Source organism: Oryzias latipes, chromosome 23, assembly GCF_002234675.1.
Source record: "Oryzias latipes chromosome 23, ASM223467v1".
Classification (NCBI taxonomy): domain Eukaryota; kingdom Metazoa; phylum Chordata; class Actinopteri; order Beloniformes; family Adrianichthyidae; genus Oryzias; species Oryzias latipes.
In genome coordinates this window covers 18,703,248-18,726,932 of record NC_019881.2, presented here as the reverse complement: position 1 = coordinate 18,726,932, position 23,685 = coordinate 18,703,248, and the positions used below count along the sequence as shown (strand labels likewise).

Here is a 23,685-nt window from a genome sequence, read left to right as displayed (position 1 = left end):
TAATGAATGTAAACAAGATGATTATGGTCTGGCATCTTTTTTTTTTAAATCAATACATCCAAAAGCAAATTGTATACTTAAAGAACTTTGCCTCTGAACACCATATATGCTGTTGTGCAGCAGAAGATAAGAATATGGGTTTTATGTGCATAACTTTGCTCAGTTAACTGTAAAAATGTTTTTGATGTTTTTAACATGTTCTTGTAGCATTTTTCTGATGATGCAGGATGCATCTAAAGAAAATTCAGTGCATTTTGGATTTGGAAACTTGGAAAAAGTTGCTATGTAAAAACAACAATTCGCAGGCCACAAGCTCCCTGCTCTGTTCCATTCTGATGCATCCACTTGGAGACAAATGGATCCATGAACGTCTCTGTTTTCCCCGTCTGAGCTGGAATCAGGCTCAAAACTGTATGGCTAGATGGCTCTGATATTGCTCACAATTTCCGTTGCAGAACTAATGTTAGGTTGGGGAGTGTGAGGAGTTGTAAGCTAGCGGGAGAGAATGTACACAAAGGGATCATGGGATATTAGCAGAGGCTTACTTTCGTGACAACAGTCCTGCCCACAACTCAAAGGCGAATTTCCGATTCCTGCTGCTCTGCACAAACCCTAGAAAGCGACGCAGGTTTTTGGATTCGTTTCATAATTAAAAGACCACTGGGAACGCTTTTAAAATAGATCAAATGATGATTGGAGTGAGTCTTAAACAATGTAGACATAAACACAAATTTAACCAAAACAAATTAACTATTACCACAAACCTGTTTTCATGTAAATTATTTTAGCATTTCTCTTCAAAGCCAAAGAGTCACAATGGAGGGATAAAAGAGCTACATGTGGCTCTGGAGCCTCAGGTTGCAGACCCCTGTTTTAGCTTTATTAGACAGGTGAACAGGGATGAGTAGGTAAGTTATTGGAATGAACAATAACATGGTCTGATGGAGAGAGAAAAAAGGTTGAGGTTTGTTTGGATGAAATGAGAGAAAAGCAAGATGAAAGACAGTAAACAGAGCCGTGTCGTGTCGTGTTAATAACAGATGTCAGTTTAGCCTGGAGACAGTAAAATTCCTGCAGCAAAACCCTTGGCTGACCTGCCCCGAATGGCTGCGACTTTCTCCAAACATGGTCCCCAGCCTGCGCTGATGCTCCAGTTTTGGGTCCAGTCTCTAACAGAACCTTTTCTCTTCTCATTCTCTCACCCCCTCCCCACCGCTCTTCCAGTAACGCTGATGACAAAGGCGCGTTCATCTGTTTCATATGTACAGAGCACACCTTGGGGTGGCTTTCTCAGCCGCATGCGTGGCAGCTGCACTCTCTGGCTGTCACAGAAGAACACTCTCTTGTTCTGACAGAAGCCTGCTTTCTCCCAAACCACCTCCAGACAAGGGCCGATACAACAATGTCTCTTTGTTCACGATGGGTTGGATACAGGAAGTGTCACGATGCGCCCCCCCCAAATAATTCCCACTCCAGGAGGTGATAAACTGCCATTGCTTTTCATCCGACACCCAAGCAGCTGGACCGCCGCTCGAGCTGCGAGCCGCTTACCCCTGCCGCTGGTACCACTCAAACGACAGCTTAGCTCAGATTACTTAGATGTTTTTGGAAAGCTCTTCGCTCTCGACAGAGATGTGTGACAGATGTCTGACAGAAGTGGCTCCACTTATCAATGTGACAAAGGTTTGGATGTTGAACACAGAGGCTCACTTCAAATTCAAACTTTCCAATAAGGCCACGTTTGAAACAGTGTCATTTCAACGTCTTACCTAGATGATTATTTGTGAATTTATCAATTGCTATATAAGACAACTAAGATCAGTTTTGACCTCTAACTTAGCCAAAGAAACACTCCAAAACATTTGTCCCTTTTTCCCTTGCACTTGCTTGTGTCCTTATTTATTTATTTACTTTTTATTTTTTTCCATTCAGGAATCATTTTGTTTGCACACTGAAGAAAGTCTAGTGCACTGGGTTGTTGGTCTGTATTTAGTTTGTTTCCTCTGACAGATGAACAATCTATAAAGACGAGTATCTCAGTTGACTTGCAAGTGAACCCTGGTGTGACTCATTACAATGTGGGCAAAACGTCAACAGGACAATGAACTGGCATAAATGAAAGAGAAAAACTGCTCCCAAAGGAGCCCCTGTTGTAACTACATGACAGTTTTTGGCAGTTCAGTCCCCTCCAGAGGGTGCAGTGTGAAAGCACAGGAGACACTTCATCAAATCAAGTCAACCAGAATATGATATTACGGAAGAACCCAAAGATAAAGTAAAACAAAAGTATGACTTGAAAAGTCTTTTTATTAGTATGTAACAAACACTAAACAGTTTTAACTACTTGTTCTATAACTATTTAAAGACCCACTTCTTGTAGCATTTTTCTGATAATACAGGAAGAAAATAAGCTTGAAATTGCATTTCTGAGTTTTTCTTTCAAATCATTCTGTTATAGAACCAGATGAAAAAATGCCTTTTAAAAAAGATGCTGTTTGTGGCATGGAAAAAATATGCTGAGCAGGCCACAGACTGGCTGGGGAAGGGGGTGGGGGGTGGGGGTTGCTCTGTACCAATGGGCCCGCCCACAACTCAGAGGTAAATTTTGAACGAACTCCTGCGGCTCTACAGAAACTAAGTCCAAGAAAATGAAAACATGTGTCCTTTTATTTAGCCTAAAAACGGCATAATCAAAAATAAAAGACCTTTGGGACCACTTAATAAATAGATCAAAGGATGATCAGAATATAAACGAACATGTTCCATTTTATTAAATATCATGCATTTTGCAATTTACTGTTCAACTTGATTAAATAACTGTTTGGCATTCTACTGAACATTTCACAATAAACTGTAGTTATGCTGATCAGTTAAGGGTGGGAACTAATTTTATATGACTGAACACTAAAAACAAACTTTAGGTTGGGGATTACAGCTAATTTTTCAGAATGAAGCAATTAAAGTGTCTAATACTTTCTATAATTAATCTGTCACATCTTAAAATGTCACAGGCTCTCTGTTCAAATATTGAGAGCATTAATGTGCAGCCGGTCTGAATTTCCTCACGCCTACAACAAGTTTCATGTCCTCTTGGAAGAAAAAGATGTTCCAACCACAAAGACTAAGCAAGACCTAAAACCCAACTCAGAATTGTTACTTTAGTCCCATTAATGTAAGATATTATATGTAGTTTTTGAATATTTTCTTATACTTAACGTAAAACATATTTCAAATTGCTAAAACAGCAACTACTTTAAAAAACAATTTGAACTTGTAATGCATTGCCTTTCCTGCCAAAGACAAAAACTAAAACCAAAACCTGTGTGTCGTTGAGTTTTTCATAGGCTTTAGGAAATTAATGCTGGTCGTCGTCTCCTGATTCACAACAATTTGAATTATGAAATACTTAGAAATGCAGTTTAATAAATAACTTTAATTTAATACATATCCTTCATCATCAGAAAAATGCCACAAGAACATGTTGGAAATACCCATAACAGAATTTTTCATCGAAGTGGGTCACATTTTCAGTTTGATTAGCCTGTTTGAAATCATACCACAAGAATTTCAATTGATTTAATGACTTTTTTGTTAAATTTTGTTAAAAATCTTGAATTTGTGCTCATATGTTTTTGTTACCACCTGCACAACCCAAATGAGATGCAGGTCTTCAACTAAATACAATCTACTTCAGGATTATCTGAAGAGCTGAAAGTCATTCATGCCCTTAAATGGCAAATAAAAAAAGCTTCATTTTATTACACTACCACCACCTGTTTGACTGGATTAGACTGGTCCAGATGCAATGAAAGACAGTTCTTTTTCATACATTGGAACTATTGTTTGTTGATGTTACATGATTAGACAACTGATAAGCATTCGCAGTAAAATTTAGGTTTATATATAAAAATGGTTTGAAAATTGTTTGGGTGATTAAAAAGACCCACCATGTTAGATGGATGTTAGTTAGGCTGTTTTGCCTCTTTTATTTTTTCACACAATTGTGAAAATTTCCTGTAGGCCTGTTCCACATCATCTGGCTGCCCTTACTTATAAAATGTTAGATCAACTTTTCAATGCGCAAAATATTCAATTTGCAATTCTTTTCCAATTATGAAAGAAAATTGGTAGTTTTTGTCTGTGCACGAGAAAGCAGAAAGTTCTTCCACCAACGATGGCACGAACATCAATTATGGATACAAAAGCCATCAGGGAAGCTGTAATTTAGCAGGGAGGAATGCACCATTTGGAGCAAAGACTCGGGAAATGATCATGAATTATAGTGCGAGCTAATGAATGCACAGGTGTCCTATATGACACAGCCGTGACCTTGTAAGAACTAAAGACGTGACGCGGCGCTGCAGTACAGTAAGTGGGGCACGGGCGTGTAGCATGAAAGCGCAAGCTGAGCGTGTAATGGACAGTCTTTAATCTGAAATGTAGGTGTTCCACATCGGCCTGTAATCTGATCAGCCTCATGGTGAGTTTTCATTATAGGATCTGTCCCAGATCTCTCTTTAAAGCCGACAGCCTCAAGGAGATATCCGGCGCAGGCGTAAATCTTTGCAAAGCCCCCCTACCAGCTTCTGTGGCAACCTCCTGATGGCGAATGCTGCTGCATATTCATCACCCCAACTACTGAGCGTGCATTACTGTTACTGAGAAAAGTCTAATAGGCTGAAATGATGGATGACACGCATGAGTACACGCAACACGCCTCTTGGTAAATTGATATTTTCTCATTTCTTCTGCCATTAAAATGAACACAAATCCTTATCACTTTTAATTTAACAGGAATGATTTGGATTTGATTAACTCAAATTAAGTGCACGGTGGAAGAAGGATGAATCACAACGATGATGTCAAGACACAAAAATAGCCCTTTTTAAAAATGTTTAAAATCACGAGGTCATGACCTGTGATCAGAAGTAAACTCCACTGTTGGAGCGTGCAAACACCTCAGCTTTTGAAACCCACTCACACAGTTTTCGCAAACAATGCATGCTGTGACACAACCCACTAATCAGCAGAATCAAATAATGTCTGTCACTCATCTGAGCAGAACAATAAATCAAAAATGCTTTTTATACTCTGAGCTCCAATCAGATTTTTCTCATGGAAAATGACAGTGTCCTGCAAAAAAAAAAAAAAAAAAAAAAATTGCCAAACATATTTTTGCATTAATAGCTGCCAAAAAACACCAAAGGTCCACAATAAAGGTAGGGACAAATGAAAAGTGAGCAAACAATCCTGTTTTACAGTTTTTCTTTTCAGGGTTGGTGTGTTCTAGGTTGTGTTCTTCCTCTGTGTACCTAATTCACTTTATTTAATTTGCTTTTTATGTTAAAATTAATCTAAAATACAACATGTGACGGTGGAAGTTGAGATGCAGTGACTTTGTTACATAACAAAAATCCTAAAAAAAAAACTAAAACTTTGCTGCCATAGATGTTTTTCTTTCCTTTTTAACCATTGAAATATTATTTTTCTGCACTAAACTCACTTTTTTGTATTAATAGATCTACCTTAGAATCAGATGATCACAGATGGTAAAGCATGTTGTGAACTGAGGAGAAATATCTTTCCCGATGATGAAACATCCCCAAGATGAGGCAGCCGAGATAATTTCTTATTCAAGGAATCACATCCCATGTAAAAGTAGATGTTCTTTGAACGTTGCATCATTTATAGCAGAGGGATGTTCTCACAAGTCATTTGGAGAGTGTAAAGTCACTATAATTTATTCAAATCCTATGAAAACTTCGCCTGAAGTCTTGGAGGGAGTATCACATCGTCAGATAAATGTTTATAGACTGTTCAAGAAATTCCCCAAAATTGTCTTTGGAGCTAAAGAGAAGACATAAAAAGATCTGTTTTGGGGGAAAGTACTTTGTGATGTCACTCAAAATTCTTCAGACATTCGTGTGGAGCAGTGTGATGTCAGGAATCTCCAAAGCTACTGCTCTGCTTCTTTTCTGGCTACCCAACTGATCAGTCAAACTCAGATGACATTTTAGACACCGGTCAAGATAGTCGAGATAGATAACAGGAATCTTTAAAATTTTGATCCTAAAGCTGAACTTGATTCATTATGGCAAGAAGCCGCTAGAAGGGTAGGAGAAGGTTGGTCTTGAGCAGCAGGATTCAGTAGCCTCACCTTTACTTGGCAAAAACTCATAAAATCCCAAATTTAAGTGTCTTTTTGTTCCACAGCAGAAACTAATAGAAAGTCTGGAAAATGTTGAGAGCCTAAAATAAAAGAAAACATGCAGGTTTAAATTTACGTGTCATTTGCATCATCATATTTTTTGGAGTAGTCTATTTCTGAATGTTTAGATATAAATCAACCTTCGTGTCTAAAAACGATGTACCAAATAAATGTATTTAACCATCTGGAACTACTGTACCAATCTCTTCATAATTGGAAGGGATCTCTTATCATATTTTAAAAAAAAAGTTAATGCAATTGTCAGGAATCCCCTTACAAACACCACTAAAACAAAGTGGCTGTAAGAAAACCAACCTATACACACAGAAGTGTCATTTCACCATTTCAACTAGAAAGAGCAGACAACTTCCAATCCTGTTTTGTTATTATATATTTCTTTGTTTATTTTAAACAATTTTGTTATTTTTTGTTACATATTCTATTTGTGTGCTAATTTTGAAAGTAAACTTTTTTTTTGTACAACATTTATCTGTGGTAATCATTGACTGTAAATGAGTAGTGGACCGAGTGACTTCACCCAGAGAAAATGGCTTACTTCTAGCTCCAACACATGAAGTCAATTCGGGCACCATTTTTTTTTTTATATGGAAGATGCCATGTTGGAGCCAGATGTTGTCAGTAAGCAGTAATTGGTTCATGTTGGTCTTACTTTCGCCAATCAAGAATTAACTGGTTTGAAGGCCACACCCCTACCACTTGAAAATAGGCTCCACGAAATCTTTTAATCAAATGTTTGGAGTATGGACGTGAAAAAAGATGTTGCAGCAAGAATGGTTATTCTGACAAATATATTGATTTGGACAAAAGGATTGGATTTTGGCTTCTTGGGGCTAGTGCGTACTTGCTGTTTGGAACGAAAGAAGGAAGAGGTCACTTATTCCAGTTTGCATAAACAGTCAGTGGTGGCAACTTTCTGTCCAGCTGCTGTTTGTTTGATGCTAGGGCCCAGGCCCTATTTCTTCTATGCTGGTTAAAACTGCCATGATGATGATGATGAAGATGATGAACAAAAACAAAATCAGACAGTGAAGCACAAACCAATGTGCACAGACACCCACGTTTGCACACACACGTAGGATATACAGTGATATGTACAGCTATCTACAAGTTATCTTACTGAACTTTAAACTTGTGAGGTTTGTACATTCAGTCAGCCCTATTTTCCCATTTTGAAGCTTTTGTTTGTTTTCCGTCCGACACCGATCCTCCTACTATCTTTATTTTTTCACTCTTTTTTTCTCTATCGTCTCCTTGTCAGTCCCTGCTGTATAGACCCTCAGATTTTTTAAGCTTACCATTCTCACTAATTCCCATTCCACACTGTCTCTTACCACATCCCACCCAAAGCAACTGGCTTTAGTGGAACTAGTGTAAAGTGCTACAACCAAGAGAATTAGCAAAGCTAATGTGAAAGTAATGAAAAATGACCTCAGGATGTACACTATTATTCCTCACAAACCCCCTCTTCAGACACATTTATCCACAAACTTGCACACACATACACAACTCCATGCCTCCACTGTGGAAGTCCGTATTTATCTGGCTGATCTGATGTTTTTGTATTGGCACATGAGAAGATGTTTGAAAGTCTTCTTGAATGTGACATTGCACAGGGCGTAGCAGGCCGGATTGATGGTACTGTTGATGTAGCACAACCAGTAACCAATAGTCCACACTGTGTTGGGAATACAGCTGGAACAAAAGGTGTTGATGAGCACCATAACGTTGTAAGGAGTCCACGTGGCCACGAAAGCTACCAGGATGGCCATGATGGTGCGGGTAACTTTCTTTTCTCGAGAGGGAGCCCCTTTTTTCTTCTTGTTCGGGGGTTGTTTAGTCATCTTCACGATCTTTCGAGCCACGTGGTTTTGCCGTTCCGTGGCTGGCACAATCTCTACTGTGGCGTTTGATGGCGTGTAGTAGTCCCCCTTGGGGGACTTTGTCTTGATCTTGATGCAGGTCAGTTTGGACCCCCCAGCCTTGGCTCGCTGACGTGGGATCTGCTGACTTGTTTCTGCACAGGAGTTGGCAGTGGAAGGTGCAGGTTCCTCATCCTTCTGATTGGAAGCAACTACACTCACAGACGTGGAGTCATTGGAGCTCTCCTTCTCGTCTCCAGGGGTGCAGTTCTCCCGTGCCATATCTTCACCTTCAGTCTCTCCTTCAGCAGTTGTGGATGATGGTCCTTTCCCATTTTGCAGCTTGCTATCATGCTGGTTTGCCCCACCATCGACTTTCTGGTTTTGGGAATGCCCTGCATCTTCCCCCGGTACGTTGTTGTTGTTGGGTTTTGGAGTGCTGCTCCTCCTCTGTACAGGCGATAGAGGTTCTGGGTTGGCCCCCGATGGCTTTCGGTTGTCCTTCTTCACGCGGCTTTTGCTCGCTCTGGAGATCTGCCAGTACAACTGGATCATGATGATGACGGGCAGGTAAAAGGCAGCAATGGCCGTGCCAAAAGTGACAGCAGCATTGGAAAAGAACTGGATATAGCACTCCTTCTCAGGCACTGTCCGCCCACCAACAATAAACTGCCAAAAAAGGATAGCAGGGGCCCAGAGGATGAATGAAAGAACCCAGGCAGCGGCAATCATCATTCCTGCCATTTTAGTGGTCCTTTTTACTGGGTAGCTGAGGGGTTTAGTGACACAGAAGTATCTGTCAAAGCTTATGATGAGAAGATTCATGACAGATGCATTGCTGACAACATAGTCCAACGCCAACCACAAGTCACACACCACTGGTCCCAGAGGCCAGTAGCCTATTACTATGTAAACTGTGTACAAGTTCATAGAACACAGTCCAATAATTAGGTCTGCGCATGCAAGGCTAAATAAAAAATAGTTGTTGACAGTTTGTAAGTTCCTATTAACTTTGATGGAAAGCATGACAAGGATATTGCCAATAACTGTGACCAAACTGAGGGATCCAGCCACCAGGACGATGAAGACCACCTCCACAGTCTTGTAGGGGCTTTTACTCTCTTCCACCACAGTCTCATTGCCTTCAGAGGCATTCCAGTACGTAAAATTAAATGCATCCATTTCATTTGGTCTTCCGTTGCGAGCTCCAACTCTGAGGAAATCTGTAAGAGAAGAAAACAGAGAGCTTTAGTTAGGTGAGGATTTGTAAAGACATTTGCTGCCCATTTACACTCACTTACCACTTTATTAGACACACCTTTCCAACTGCTCGTTAATTAAAATTTCGAGTTAGCCAGTCACATGGCAGCAAATTAAAGTACTTAGGTATGTAGACATGGTCAAGAAAATCTGCTTCAGTTAAAACCGGGCATTAGAATAGGGAAGAAAGATGATTTAAGTGACTTTGAATGTGGAATGGTTGTTGGTGCCTGTCAGGCTGCTCTGGGCATTACAGAAACTCTACTGGGATTTCACGCACAGCCTTCTCTTTTTCGGACCATTCTCTGTAAACCCTAGAGTTGTTAATGTGTCAGTTATTTCAGCGGAAAAGCCTTGTTGATGCCAGAGGTCAGAGGAGAAGGATAAGAAAGGTTCCAGTCGATATAAAGACAACAGTAACTCAAATAACCACTGGTTACAACCGAAGTATGCAGAAGAGCAGCTCTGAAAGCCCAACATAGGCAGATGGGCTACAGCATCAGAAGACCACACCAGCTAAGAACAGGAAACTGAGGCTGCAATTTGCACAGGCTCATCAAAATTGGACAAAAGATTGGAAATACATTGCCCCGTCTGGTGAGTCTCCATTTCTGTTGTGACATTCGGATGGTAGGGTCAGAATTTGACATCACCTACATCAAAGCATGGATCCATCCTGCCTTTGTATCAACAGTTCAGGCTGGTCGTGCAATGGTATGAGAGGTATTTTCTTGTCACACTTTCGGCCCCTTAGTACCAATTGAACATGGCTACAACACCACAGCCTACATAAGTATTGTTAGCTGACCATGTCCATACCTTTATGACCACAGTGTACCATCTTCTGATGGCTACTTCCAGCAGGATAATGTGCCATGTCATAAAGCTGGAATTAGCTCAGACTGGTTTCTTGAACATGATAATGAATTAATTGGACTCAAATGAATGTACTCATCGATGTGCAGCCAAAAAATCTGCAGCACCTGTGTGATGCCAATATGTCAATATGGCAAAATGGGGTCCAACCAGCTACACCAAAGTGCACCTAATAACCTAACCAGTGAGTGTATATCCAAAACATAAATGTTGCTAAACATGGAATTATGAAAACCATGCCAATTCAGCCCCATTTCGAATTAGCATCTTTGAATGAAATGTGTTATAAACCCTCAATCAGCCATCACATGTAATGGTGGGGTTGCAAATAATAATGATAACCCAAACAATAAACAACGACAAATAAAAAGCAAGTTTCATTGAATCAACAATGTTGTCACTGTGCCATTTTCTGTTGATCCAGCTTTCATCCCATCTAACTCATCAAATAACAGCAACAATTTGAGCCTCTAAGCCAATTAGCTCTGCAATTAGAGGCACAGATTTCTGGCATCTATGCTTAACATAATTAACGCATAAATAACTCACCATTAAGCACCTGTTTTGTTAGCGAAAAAGTAAAAAAAGGTAAGTTAAAAAGGGTGCAAAAATAGATGCGCAATGATTAAAAAAGAAAACAGACTGAAGGCGACACCACTTTTTCAACATTTTGACACAAAGTTCTCTTCATTTAATATTAGAAATTAAAAGGAAAATATGTAATAAATGAAGAAGGCAGATGAATTGATGACTGCAGAAATGCAAAATCTACTGGATCATTAAGGACAAACACCTGCTACAAAATTTGTGCGGCATAAAAAAAGCATTAAACCAAATATTAGACTTTAGAAAGCCTATGCATTGGTATGCATTGGTATCAACCATTCATTTATTTCCATTTACAGAGCGCTCAAAGCAGAACCATTTTCACTGCTTTTTTCACCCATCTACTTTGATTGATGCATTTTAAACTAAATAAGGCATAACAATTACCGTTTGTCCTAAAATACTGCTTTTATTTCTTCATTATTTTAAATGCACTTCAGGACTCTTTCATTCGTGGCTGTTGTTTTTATAGTCGACCATTTTTGTCTTCCAATAACACTCTTCTTTAAAGGGTTTAATTATACTCTGCACACAAATCACGCTACCCAGAATCCAATAAAAACATTAAAAGGAATTATTGACATAAATAAGGTTGACGTTTGATCTTCAAAAAGCTTCATTTCCACTCAAAAATTCTCTTCACACACCACTCCAAACATTCTTTTGATCCTCAGGTGACCTGCTAGTTGATTTGTAACTATAAACACTTGCCTCTGTGGAAGACTTTCTTTGATTTATACAGTGCTACTCAGATGTGTGCGTCACACGGCCCTTTGATATTCTGGTTTGTGTGCTCTCAAACATTGTCAACGCTCTTCGAGCGGTTTCAGTGGCTCTGGGTGACATTTAACGCTCCATGTGTGACTTATCATTTTGCAGTTTGACACAAATATCATCAGGCTGAAATAATGTTCACACTTTCACAAAGTTTCAGGTTTTGGCCTGATACATTTCTGCTTTGAAATCAGGCTTCCAGAGAGAACGCACTTTAGAAGAATTTGTCATTGAGTGTCAAAATACAGTAAGGAGGTCATGCTAAAACAGCTTTCTCTTACAAGCATGTGGTCCCTGTTTTAAGGTAGTATTATTCCGTTGGGGTTTCAGAAACATTGAATACTTTCTGTAGCTTTCAAAAAGATGGTAAACATTTGTTATGCATTCGATTTTTCACAATGTGTGCAGTCAGATTAAACAAGAAAATGTTAAAAATAAAAAGGCAGGATAGGTTAAAAAAAACAAGCATAAGCACCAAACTGAGGTAAAAAGTGTATTAGTTTGCAGTTGTTGCTCTCCAAATGCCATTTCCTTTTACACAATAGGGTCCAGAAAAACATATCATATTTTCCACACTATAGGGCACACAGGATTCTAAGGTGTACCAACAATGAACGGTCTATTTTCAAACTTAAGTCAAATATAAATCGCACAGAACTATATGGCACATTGAGCGAGACAAAGAGACAGAGGGGGTAATAGGACTGGAAAGGTTTGTTGGTCCGGACTGAGTCCGCTTAATTTGGTCCAGATCGTATTCAGACTGCCCTCAAGCGGACCATTATGTTCTAAACCAAGGCGTGGAAACAAAACCACATACAGATCTCTTCAGTCATTGGTCAAGAATTACGAGGGCGAGGCAAAACAACAAAAGAAATAATAACGGAAGTCCTGCGCATTGCAGTCCTTGTCAGGATTGTTCACTTATTTGAACTTTATATTTAGCTGAAAAAGAAGAGAAACTAAACAAAAGATACATAGGACATTAGAAGGTAATGATGGGAGCAACAATATCAACAGTACTAAAATAAAGATCCGTGTAAATCACCCTTTTTAGTATCTATTACTCTATTAAAGTGTTCATTCATTCATTTTCATTCATCTTCTTAACCGTTTATTCCCTTTCGGGGTCACGGGGTTGCCGGAGCCTATCCCGGCCACTTGGGCGTAGGCAAGGGATACCCTGGACTGGTCGCCAGTCTGTCGCAGGGTGGAATATCAGGGTGGAATATCCTCAATCACACATCCATTCATTCTCACACTCACACCTATGGACTTTCTCCACACAGAAAGGTCCCTCATTGATGTTGTGTTTTTCATGTCCCCCAGCCGGGACTAGAACCGGGGGCCTTCTTCTTCTAAAAGTGTATGTGTCATTTCTAGATATTTTTGGTTATTAGGTACTCCAGTGTTTTGTTCTGAAACGCCTCCCAGCCCGCAGCATATTGCGGTTGTCCATCAGTCACATGATCAGAGGAGCCACACAGCTTGAATAGGTGATGTCAGAAAAAAACGGTTTTGTATTTTTGACCTTGCACATTAAAGATGTTAATCAACAAATTTTTTTTTAATGTTTTTTTTGTTGTTTTTTAGGATAAAAAATAATTCACAAATAAAGAATTAACAGAAATCAGTAATTAGCATGGTAACAAATCTTCAAAGTGTGATATTGCCCATCACTAGAAAGCTTTATCTACTAGAATAAGTAAACACTTCTTTAAATGACCTTAATAGATTTTAAGGTTATTTAAAGGAAATGTTCAAATTGTGAAAGATGCAGACATGAACCATCTTGATAATATTTAATATTTTATTTTAATACTAAAATCTTATCTTACGTTGGACTCACTTTCAGTAAAAATAAATAAATAAAAGCATTAGCTATTTTCCTCTAAATACTTTTCCACATACAAATACTGTGCCTGCGTATATTGTACTTCTGTGATACCATTTGTTAAATATAAAATAATAATAATAAATCACTTACCAAGATAAAACCAGAGTTTCCTCTTGATTTTCAGCTTTTATGGTGAACTTCTTTATAATGTCCCAGGACAGCTAATAAAAACTCTCACGGAGACTCTGCTCTGTCTTTCGCTAGCTGGCAAAAGTAATTTTGGTTATCTACTTAGGAGATGGACCAGCAGGCATTTTATCATCTTCTGTCAGGCTGCTGTTCTCTACACAGCATGAGACGGCGAGCAGCTATGGGTCAGAAGTTTATTATAACAGTTGTGTGGCTTAATGTAAAGACAGTCAAGCTTAATTAATATTTCTTTTAACTACTTTTTTTTAATTATAGAAGACTGCATTGATTGATTGATCTTTTTCATGTCTTTAAATGCTTTCCCCTTCTGTCAGTAAACTCCCATATTGTTCATAATTCATTAAATACAAATGAAATTCATTAAAATTTAATGAACCTTCCATTTAGATAATTTGTAGTGATTTTATTCTGGAATTTTATTTCTTGGTGAAAGATTTGTTATTGTTTTTCCAAAAAATGTTTTTTTGGGGGGAAATTTGTGTCTTTTTAAAAAATAAATCTTAAAGAAATTTGAAATATTTTGCTATGATAAAGACACAACCAAATGAGGACTTTATGCTTAGATTTATTCAGATATGCCATCAATGGAGGAAGTAAAGACAGCTTTTTGTACAACCACAACATGAGTTTTTTCACTGAAAAAATACTAAATGAACCTATTTGTTAAAATTCTGCAATCCTAAGAGAATTGATTTATCACAGCATTTTGATTTGCAATCTGCTTATCACTGATAAAGTTTTATAAAACTTAGACCCCAATCTGTCGAAGTTGTTGATTAAATGTTAGTTGAGGAAACTCTAAACCAAGGAAAAACAGTAATAATTTGCCAAACAACTTGATGGGGTTTTATGGTAATTTCTGGTTGAAGACTGCCTTTTGACACAGGTCTCACCGGTCTTAACCACTGAGCCTGGTTGCTGAGGAACTAGTGAACATTCACTTATCAGCTGAGCCAGAAATCCCTAATCATTGCATTAGACATGGAGCTAAGCTGCTCTAATCCCCATAAAATGTTTAAGTCCACTGATTTACATTGAAAAACACTAACAATACAAATGGGACACACTTGTGGCTCACTTGAGCCATGTGGATTAGAGGGGCACAGTGGATCAGTATATATGGTCTTAGCCGAGAGGAGCCAATTCCCTCCCTCAGCTACTTTTTGTGTAACTCCTGCTGCCGTAAGCCTCTTCCCATACCAAAAATCCCAGCAAGAGCTGCGCTCCGCCTTCTGTCAACTAAACATGGACAAATCCTTGTTAAGCTCAATGGGGATAACTCTGGATTTCCAAAACAAAAAGGTCACAGAGGAGTCTGGAATTGGTTCTAACTCTTGGGTTGTCAGGCTGAGTCATGCTAACATCCTGTAGCAGAAACTCAAGTCAGTGATATGATTAAACCAGGAACACGTGGATCTTCTTTTACCCCAAATTATAGTCTGAATGGTGGATGTAAAGTATCTTGATTTCATCTCTGATTGATAAAAAATAGAGCAGCAGAACAAAGCTATCAATCTCTCAGCAGAAGTACACATCTGACAGAACACTATCAGAGAATGAGTGGCATCTCTGTCATTATGCCAACAGAGTAAAACTGTGACCTTCATTTTCTTTAAGGCATCGTCTAAATAAGAGAAATGTCTTTTCCAAGACTTTTCCAATTTTTACCTGACAAAATGAATACAATTTTAGTCAATAAATTAAGAAATCCTAAGTTTTCCCAAAGTGTGTAGTTTGGCAAAAACTGTTACACATCAACCCTTGTCATAGGAGGATGTGAATAAATGAGCTTGAGTATTCTTCTGTGTTCGGTGCTGGATATTCCTTGAGCTGGCTCACTAGAGCTGAAAATTGCTTATGCCCTTTGGGAAAAGCGGAGGGACAACCTCACATTTTTCCCATACCTTCTGTCCTGACTCTCCTCTGGTGGACTGTTGGCCGGTCAGATGGGCACTGTGAACTAAGACAAAGTTGATCAAGTTGAGCTGCTTCGTTCAGCTGCACAGTCTTTAACCTTTCATTTCACAAATGTGTTTTGTCAGGCTCCAAAATCTAACCCCACGGATTCCAGCTCCAAATCTGAGGCTGAAGAAAATATAATTTGATGTCCTTTATCTAATGACAGCAATTATCCTAAAACGAGTTATAGAAAATAACCCATGCAGCTTTTTAATCAAAAAGCTGATTTTTCCTTGCATGTGTTCACCTTTGCTTGATATATTTTAGGGTTTTGTCTCAGGCACCAGATTAGGCATTGACCCCTATGGGGGCTGCTGGTTTATGGGTTGTCCTGGTTGTAGAGAGAAGTGCCTGATTCAAGGTACATCTTAACGGTAACACAGGTGTGTCTAGCAGTTCCACTGAGGTCAGTTGAAAATGAAACATAGGACTTTAATGCATATGGTGGATGCATTGTAAAAGTATTCATAAAGTTAACGTATATTCCACATACTTTCGGCGTAAAGATGACGCTATCGTATGATGACCTTAAGCTGTTCTATAGCTGAAAAGCTGTGGTCACAGCTGGTCTTATGGCTAGATACGGGCCTGTACAGGGCACGGAAGGATCATGTATGCATTACGTGAACAGCCCTGCACAGTTCACAGAATGAAAAAAAAAAAGAGAAAACTTTGTTGGGACTAATACGTTATAATTTTACATCGCTGCATCTGTAGGTCAAATACAGGGCATATACTGTAGGCAACTTGAGTTCTCAGGTTGCATTGAGCATCTCCTGCATCCACTATTGCAGCCTTACTGAGTATAAACTGAAAACAGCAACGTAGTTCTCTGGAATGCACCAGATCATTCGTAGACTAGAATTTTCTAATGGTCAGATTTCCATAGTCAATGTGCAGATTTTGATCACTATCAGTCTATGGAGGACATCTAGACGGACTCATAGTTGCAGATCCTCAAATGACCACTGAAGGTTGGTTTTAAAAGTAAGCAATTTTCTATTGACTCCCATGATGAAAAATCCAACTTTAGAACAAGAGCAAAACTTTTTTGTCCCCTTTTTTAGAAATGCTATTTTGGTTTTGTTTGAGTTAAATCCGTGCACAGTTAGAGGTGTATCTAACAAAACTCCTACTTTACATTGACCCACCTATATGCCCATATTTGAAATTATGTTGGGCAGAATAACCCTTGTGCTATCTTAGATGACCCCACCCTTACTTTGACGTGTTCTCCCTACCATGACAAAGGTGGATAAAGGTGGAAAGAGTTCATGTAATCCATGGACACCAGTGAAGATCACAAATAATTGAAGAAAAAAGGTTCAGCGCACTGTCTAGTGGGTCTAGATGACCCAACTCCCAATGTTAAAGTGCCTAGGATAGCACAAGGGTTATACTGCAGCAAATGCAGTTGAGCATCAGCTGTGGCGAATTATCTACCAGCCAGAAAGATTTGTTTAGATCTGGCATTTTGTTGCTTCATATTAAAGCCAACAAATATAATACTTTGCTTTCAGAAATGGCAGCCACACTTCACCGACTTCTAATGTCCAGTTTCCAGTCTTCCATCTCAGAGCACTGATCTCACAAAAGCACGTACCCCCTGCCTTTGATGATTACATGCGTTTTCACTGTTGAACCTCTCCACAGAGGGGTGAAGGAGGTAGGCCGACGTTTACTTGATGTTTGAACATGGGAAGCCTGTTATTGCTGCTGCACAGCTAACCCATGGGGGGTTCACATTAGGCACAGCATTCTGTGGCTTTCCAGCATTTCATTGATGCGGGTACATGCTTATAATGCCTTAAACTGCACAGCTTTGCAGGGATTGTCTGTGTGAAAGAAAGAACAAATATCTGTTGTTTGAAAAGATAATGCTGAAGCCATATTTTTGAAACCCAACCTTACTGGGTCAAGCTTATTTTTTTAAATGTCAATGTTTTACAAATATGTTATACTACAGGTCAAAGTACTTTTTTAGGATTATTCCGTTCTTGACATAGACGCAACAATGGAAGCAAGTCAACACTACGTGGAAACAGCTTAACCCTTTAACATCAAAACTTTAGCTGCAGTAGAGACATTCGTCCGATTATCGTAACTTCAACCATTTATGCAATTCATGCAAGTCTAGGGGATTCTGTCATGGAGAAAAGTGGATCTGTGGCATTAAGAAACATGTTATTGGTGCAAAGCCAATAAGAAAAGCCACATCAGAACCAGCTGATTCCCGTTGACTGGGTAAACTGTCAAAAACTCCCGATAGGTCAGAGAGCGTGTGTTATTTAGTTGTCACTGTTGACATCTTCAATGTTAAAGGTGTAATAAAATATGAGAAACTGGTCGGACAAGTCCCATTGGCCGCAAAGTTGTGTCCTGGAAGTAGAATAATTTCAAGATTTTATTTTTCAAGATTCAAAGATGCAGAGCTTTTAGTTTTATCTGTTTAAAGACTTTGGGCTAAGAAGCTTTAGGTTACACAGTTTCTAATGTGAACATGCAAAGGTATACAAGGACTTATACATTTAATTTAAAAAGTGACTGTGAAACACATCCGTTCAGTTTTTGAAAAAAGTTGAAAGAAAATGTAGTCACACAAATGCATGAAGGTTGTTCTTCAGCATAGTTTTTCTTCCTATCAGAATACATGAAATAAAGCCTCTTATGCACATTCAAGTGCTTTCCTTCATACCTGGGATGCTGCTACATCACACTTGAATGTTTTTAGAAAAAAAATGCTTTTTTTTTCTGTTTTCAACCACCGGTTGGAGCTCCGCTTCGGCACTGGAACTGTTTTAAAAGCACCGGTTCAGCACTAAATGAAATCCAAATGGTGCCGATACCTATATAAGCCTTAACTACAAGTACTCAAAGCTAGTTTTACTGGCTGTTATTGATGGAACTGGCAAAAAGTCTAAAAAAGTATTTTTTTTTTTTTGTGGAGAGCCAAGAATAGAGCAGCTAAAATCGACCACTCTTGAGTGAAAAGCAGGCGCTGTACAGTACCCTTGTTTTGAAGTGGCAGTCAGGAGCAAAGTTTAATTGAAATTTTTTGCAAAAGCGAGCCCCAAAGTAACACGAGCAAGACTCTGTTTGACCTGTGTGGGATTATTACTGAGCCGCTGCATGAATGGAAAGCCTCAGAAGAGGCCATCCACATCTACCCCGGATGTGAAATCTGTAATGAGCCAGAAAGTGCCAGCAGAGGCCGCAGGCCAGCTCCTTGGCATGCATTACAGGAGAAAGTAGGAACAGAAGGGGAGTTCCCAGAGGCAATACTGGCCATTTGTTATGGAAGAAAATGTTCCAGCTGAAACAAACGGTAGGTATGATATTCCCTCATAAAGTTGCACAGGATAGTGATTTTTTCTTTCTTCCCTCCATATTCCATTATTACAGTGCAGGGACACTCACTGTCGTTCCATTTTTGCCCACATGAGGCACAGATTAGATACTCAAAAGTGGACACATTTTTATGGGAGAAGAAATGGAAAAGTCAATAAACACACTCATTCAAGCTGATGGGGATTTCTGCAAGCCCAGTGTGGAAGGAATAACGTGCTGGACTTTTTTCATACATTACATTATTTCCATGGCTTTGGGCTTGTGCAGGCTGTTGTGAGCCGGCATTGTTCTGAGGTGTTACACCAGAGAGAAGATTCGCTCGCCAGATGTTAATATGTCTGTCTGTTGATTACAACGTGTTTCTGGACTGCTGCAGACGGGTGCACAGTGAAAAACATCCTTCATCTGCAAGGACACAGAAACTGTCAAAGCAAAAAAAAAAAAGGATTTTCTGTGTTATTGAAGTATTTGAAGCAAGACCACAAACACTTGAGTTGATAGTGTTGGCCCGGATTTAGCCCCACTATGGGATGCAGGTACAATATCAGGGAGGGAAAGTCCCTAAAATGCATAAAAAAAACGTTCTTATGATAAGTCTAAGTCCATCTAGCCTTTATAGGTCTTATAACTTTTTTATTACATGCTCTACCTGACACTCTTAAAAATACAATTTAAAACACTAGGTTTGTCTTCAACCCAATTTTAGGGTTTCTTATGTTGGGATATATTTTTGCGTAACTTTTTTGGAGCTCTACTGACTTTTTTGTTTTTTCTGAGTTTTGTTTCTTCAAAATAACTTAGAAAGAAGTGTTTAACTTTGTAGTTGGGTCAAAAATGACCTAACTTGTGTTGCGTTTGTAGTGTGTACCGGGCTTGGGACAAACAGAACACTGGTTTGTGCCCTTTTGAGGCTACGTTAGTCAAGGTACTCTCATTTTAATCTATAACTATTGTCGTGTTATCAAATATAAAACAAAGGTCTAACAGTTGCATGAACGTTTTATTTGAACTCAGCTGAAAACATGTCCTACATCGCTCTCTGCGTTCCTCTACACAGCATGCGCCCATCGCTGCTTTGACGTCACAATTACGCAACTTTGTAGTACTTGACAGAATTAACCCACAACGATGCCATAGCGCCATATCTATCTTTTATGTCAGGGATAAAGCCAGACGAGGTGTTCATTATCATAATTGAATTGGGGTATGCGGAAGGGTGATCGCATAAGACAGTTAACTGTAGAATAAGGTATGTCAACATATCAAAATATGTATTATGGTATTAATATGTTGTTTGCGGTAATCTTTTTTTTTTTTATGTGTTAAATTAAAGCACTCTGGACATGGTGCTTTGATTTGTTTTTAGGGGGACGCAGCCCCCCGCTTGCCCATGTCTATATCCGGCCATGCCCGAAAGTCTTCAAACCAGATTCCATAGGGCTCCGAGATGGAGGCGAAGCTCTCAGTCCCACTCTTCAGAGGCAGTTATGATTAAAACGTGGAAGGTTGCTAATTTGAGTCAATCAGCAGCAGAGGCAAGACAATGCAGGGCTTTTGCAGTCATGGGTAAATTAGGAGTTTGAAATGAAATGTTAAATGTGAAGTGAGAGGCAAGATAGCAAACATTTGAGTAAACAGCTTGACAGTATTTGTGGAGGGGCTGCGGGCTCTCGCTGTATGACAGGAGAAAATTGACTTGTCCCCCTTACCTTCCCAGCTAGCTGGGAGACATTGTTCATTCATTACTGGCTCAGCTTCTTTTTTCTCCCCCGCCTCTCGTAGGGGCTTTGTGAAATCTCTGAGATAGTTTTTGAACTGTCAACCGCAGTAAAAAAAAAAAAAAATGAACCTGATCTTTAGACTGACCTGTATCTGACCAAAATTAAATTAGTACTTGAAGGGATGTTTGGATCCGACTCCAATAGCATCTTTCAGGGTTTTTTCACATGGTTCTGCTGTTGGAAGGTGGAGCGCGCCCGTGTGATTGGCTGCCTGAGCAGAACGGCAGAGGTCGATTGTGACAGTCATTTTTCACAGATGGCGAGGTGGCTGCCGTAGCTTGAATATCAATGGACAGATCTCATGGCATTCTCAGACGCAGTGGGGTGGAGGGGTGGGGGGTATCAGCAGTGGCAGCACCTTAAAATGACATTCCTGAAATGCTAAAGATAATTTGCAGCAAAATCAGTCTAAACAGAACTTCTGTGAAGTGGCATCTAAAGGTCAGAGACAACTGTGAGCTTTTTGCTGTCAGCATTCAAAAGAATCCATCAGCAGATGGGGGTGTGCGCACATGAACATCCCGGGAATAATATATTATCAGTCCCTGCACAAAAACATGTGGCCCACTACAGGCTCTCGGGGGAATTTGTTGGGCTTTTTACAGCATAAAGTGGTTCTTGACACCTGGCAGTCATTTTTATCGCGCCAAGTCTTCATTATGTTTTTTTACTTCATGCCTACAAAACAAAAGCAGGAGAGAGCTGCGTTCAAAAGTCTTTGCTGCACCATCAGCGAAACGTGTTTACATCCACGTTCCTCACATTAAAATCCCACTCAGGTAATCTTTTATCAATTTTTTACAGCATTCCCAGTGGTCTTTAATTTAGGATTTTGTTGTTTTTGACCAAAATAAAAAAAAACAAAGGGTATTTTTGAATAATGTCTGCAGGTGGACCATTAATGCAGAGCAACTCCAGCCCAACTTCCTGTCACTGTTGCTGAGAGCTGTGACTATTTTATGGGGCGACAGTGGCTCAGGTGGTTGAGCGGGTCGTCCAATGATCGAAGGGTTGGCGGTTCGATCCCCGCTCCCACCAGCCAAAATGTCGTTGTGTCCTTGGGCAAGACACTTCACCCTCCTTGCCTCCAGTGTGGCTCCACTGGTGTGTGAATGTGCATGTATGATCCCGGTGATGGTCAGAGGGGCCGTAGGCGCGAAATGGCAGCCACGCCTCTGTCAGTCCGCCCCAGGGCAGCTGTGGCTACAACCGTAGCTTACCATCACCAAGTATGAATGAGGAGTGAATGAATAATGGACACAATGTAAGCGCTTTGGGTGTCTTGAAAAGCGCAGATAAATCCAATCCATTATTATTATTATTATTATATTCTGCGCCACAAATATGACATTCAGGTCTGTTTTTTAGAGTAAAATCTTCCAGTCTCTCTAGACAAATGAGTATCAATATTAGGTTCCCAAAAAACCATTTGGATATATAGAAAGAAAATAAAAGCCTTCATAAGAAATGGAAATCAGTTAAGCTCAGCATTCATTCCCTTTTTAAAATACAAAATTTACTTAAAGATCAACTTAGTTATATCCCCTTTTTCTATTGCTGACTTTTAACATTTTTTTAAACTCTTTTTGTCACACAGTTAAAGGACAGTAAGCATACATTGTTATCTTGTAGGATAACTGCTGGTGTTTGCTTCATATGTATAGCCAAGCTTGTTTGTTACATTGTCAATATTAGAAAAAGAAGTGAAGAACAAACACTCCAAGTTGGAACAGAATTATATTTTTGTCTTCTCGTGCTACAAAAGTAAAACCTTTTAACTTGATTTATTTGTGTATTTGGTTTGTTCTGTTTTATGCAACAGCAACTAAGGAGAAATATGGTTGAATTTTAAATAATAATTTAAAAACGATAAATGGAAAGTGTTTATTTGATTTTTGGATGCTGTATTGTTTGGGATTTTTAAAATAATTTTGTCATTTATCCTCCATACAGTTTGTTTCTAAACGATGCCAAAGGTTGACCGAAAACCACAAACAATATTGGTTAGTCATTAATGAAGTAGCCTGCCATGTTTTACGGTTTCCATCAACATCTCTGGTGCTTTTCTTTTTTTTTGCTTGTTATTTTTTTTTTTTTTTAATGCTGTTTATGGGCTATTCTGGCTTGACAGTAATTGGAAATATTATATGGACATTTAAGATCTAAAGCTACGTTCACACGTTCAAGTGGCCAATTTCAAATAACATTTCACTGTAAATGTGTGTATATATGCATTTTGTGTTCTAAACTGGTACATGTTTTTGGGTCCATTTTTGGACTCAAAGTACAAAAACCGTGGCCATTGAACGCGCTTTGAAAGTTAAACCAGGTTGAACTTTTACCAATCAGAGATTGGAATGCATTAATGACATATGGATCCGTTTTATTCACTGAATTGCCAACCATTACAAAATTATTAGATGTGCGAGATTTGCACCGCTTCAACATTTCGCACCAAGCTTCTCCCAACTGCGAGGATTTGTTAGCATTGGGTAGCAACAGTCCAGTGAGAACACCAAAAGCTAAAAGCACTTTCAAGAACCCGTGTTTGCTGCATTCTTGAACGTGCGACACATGCTTGGTGGGATCATAGGATTCAGACAATTGGAGTGACAGTTTTTTGTTTATTTGCCCGTTAGTGTTAGTGAACATGATGTCCCACATGATTGGTGCATCAAATGGTCCAAATAAAGCAAAATTCTTATTTATGTTCTAATTAAAACGTTTAAAAGTGGTGAAGTTCTTCATATTTTTTAAGAACTCAGATTCCTAATGTAGGACTGCACGGTGGTGTAGTGGTTAGCAGCAGTCTTCCTTCACAGTGAGAAGGCCCTGGTTCAAATCCCAGCTAGGACCTTTCCGTGTGGAGTTTGGGTGTTCTTCTCGTTCATAAGTGGGTTTCCTCCCCAAGACCAATAACATGTTACATATGTTGATTCGCCCGTA

The 23,685-nt window shown here is 39.3% G+C and overlaps 1 protein-coding gene across 3 annotated transcripts in view; it reads right to left on the bottom strand.

Moving 5' to 3' along the window:
* chrm2 (cholinergic receptor muscarinic 2) overlaps window positions 1-23,685 on the bottom strand; it is a 147,541-nt gene that overhangs the window by 48,986 nt on the left and 74,870 nt on the right. For 2 of the 3 annotated variants that reach the window (XM_020714093.2, XM_004083096.4), the window contains one exon: window positions 1,932-9,311. The exons of the other annotated variant lie outside the window; for it this stretch is intronic. In XM_020714093.2, coding sequence (XP_020569752.1) covers window positions 7,765-9,270 — 1,506 coding nt within the window. In that variant the 5' untranslated portion in view covers window positions 9,271-9,311 and the 3' untranslated portion in view covers window positions 1,932-7,764. Of the gene's footprint in view, window positions 1-1,931; window positions 9,312-23,685 lie in introns of those variants that run through there. 3 annotated transcript variants of the gene reach the window in all.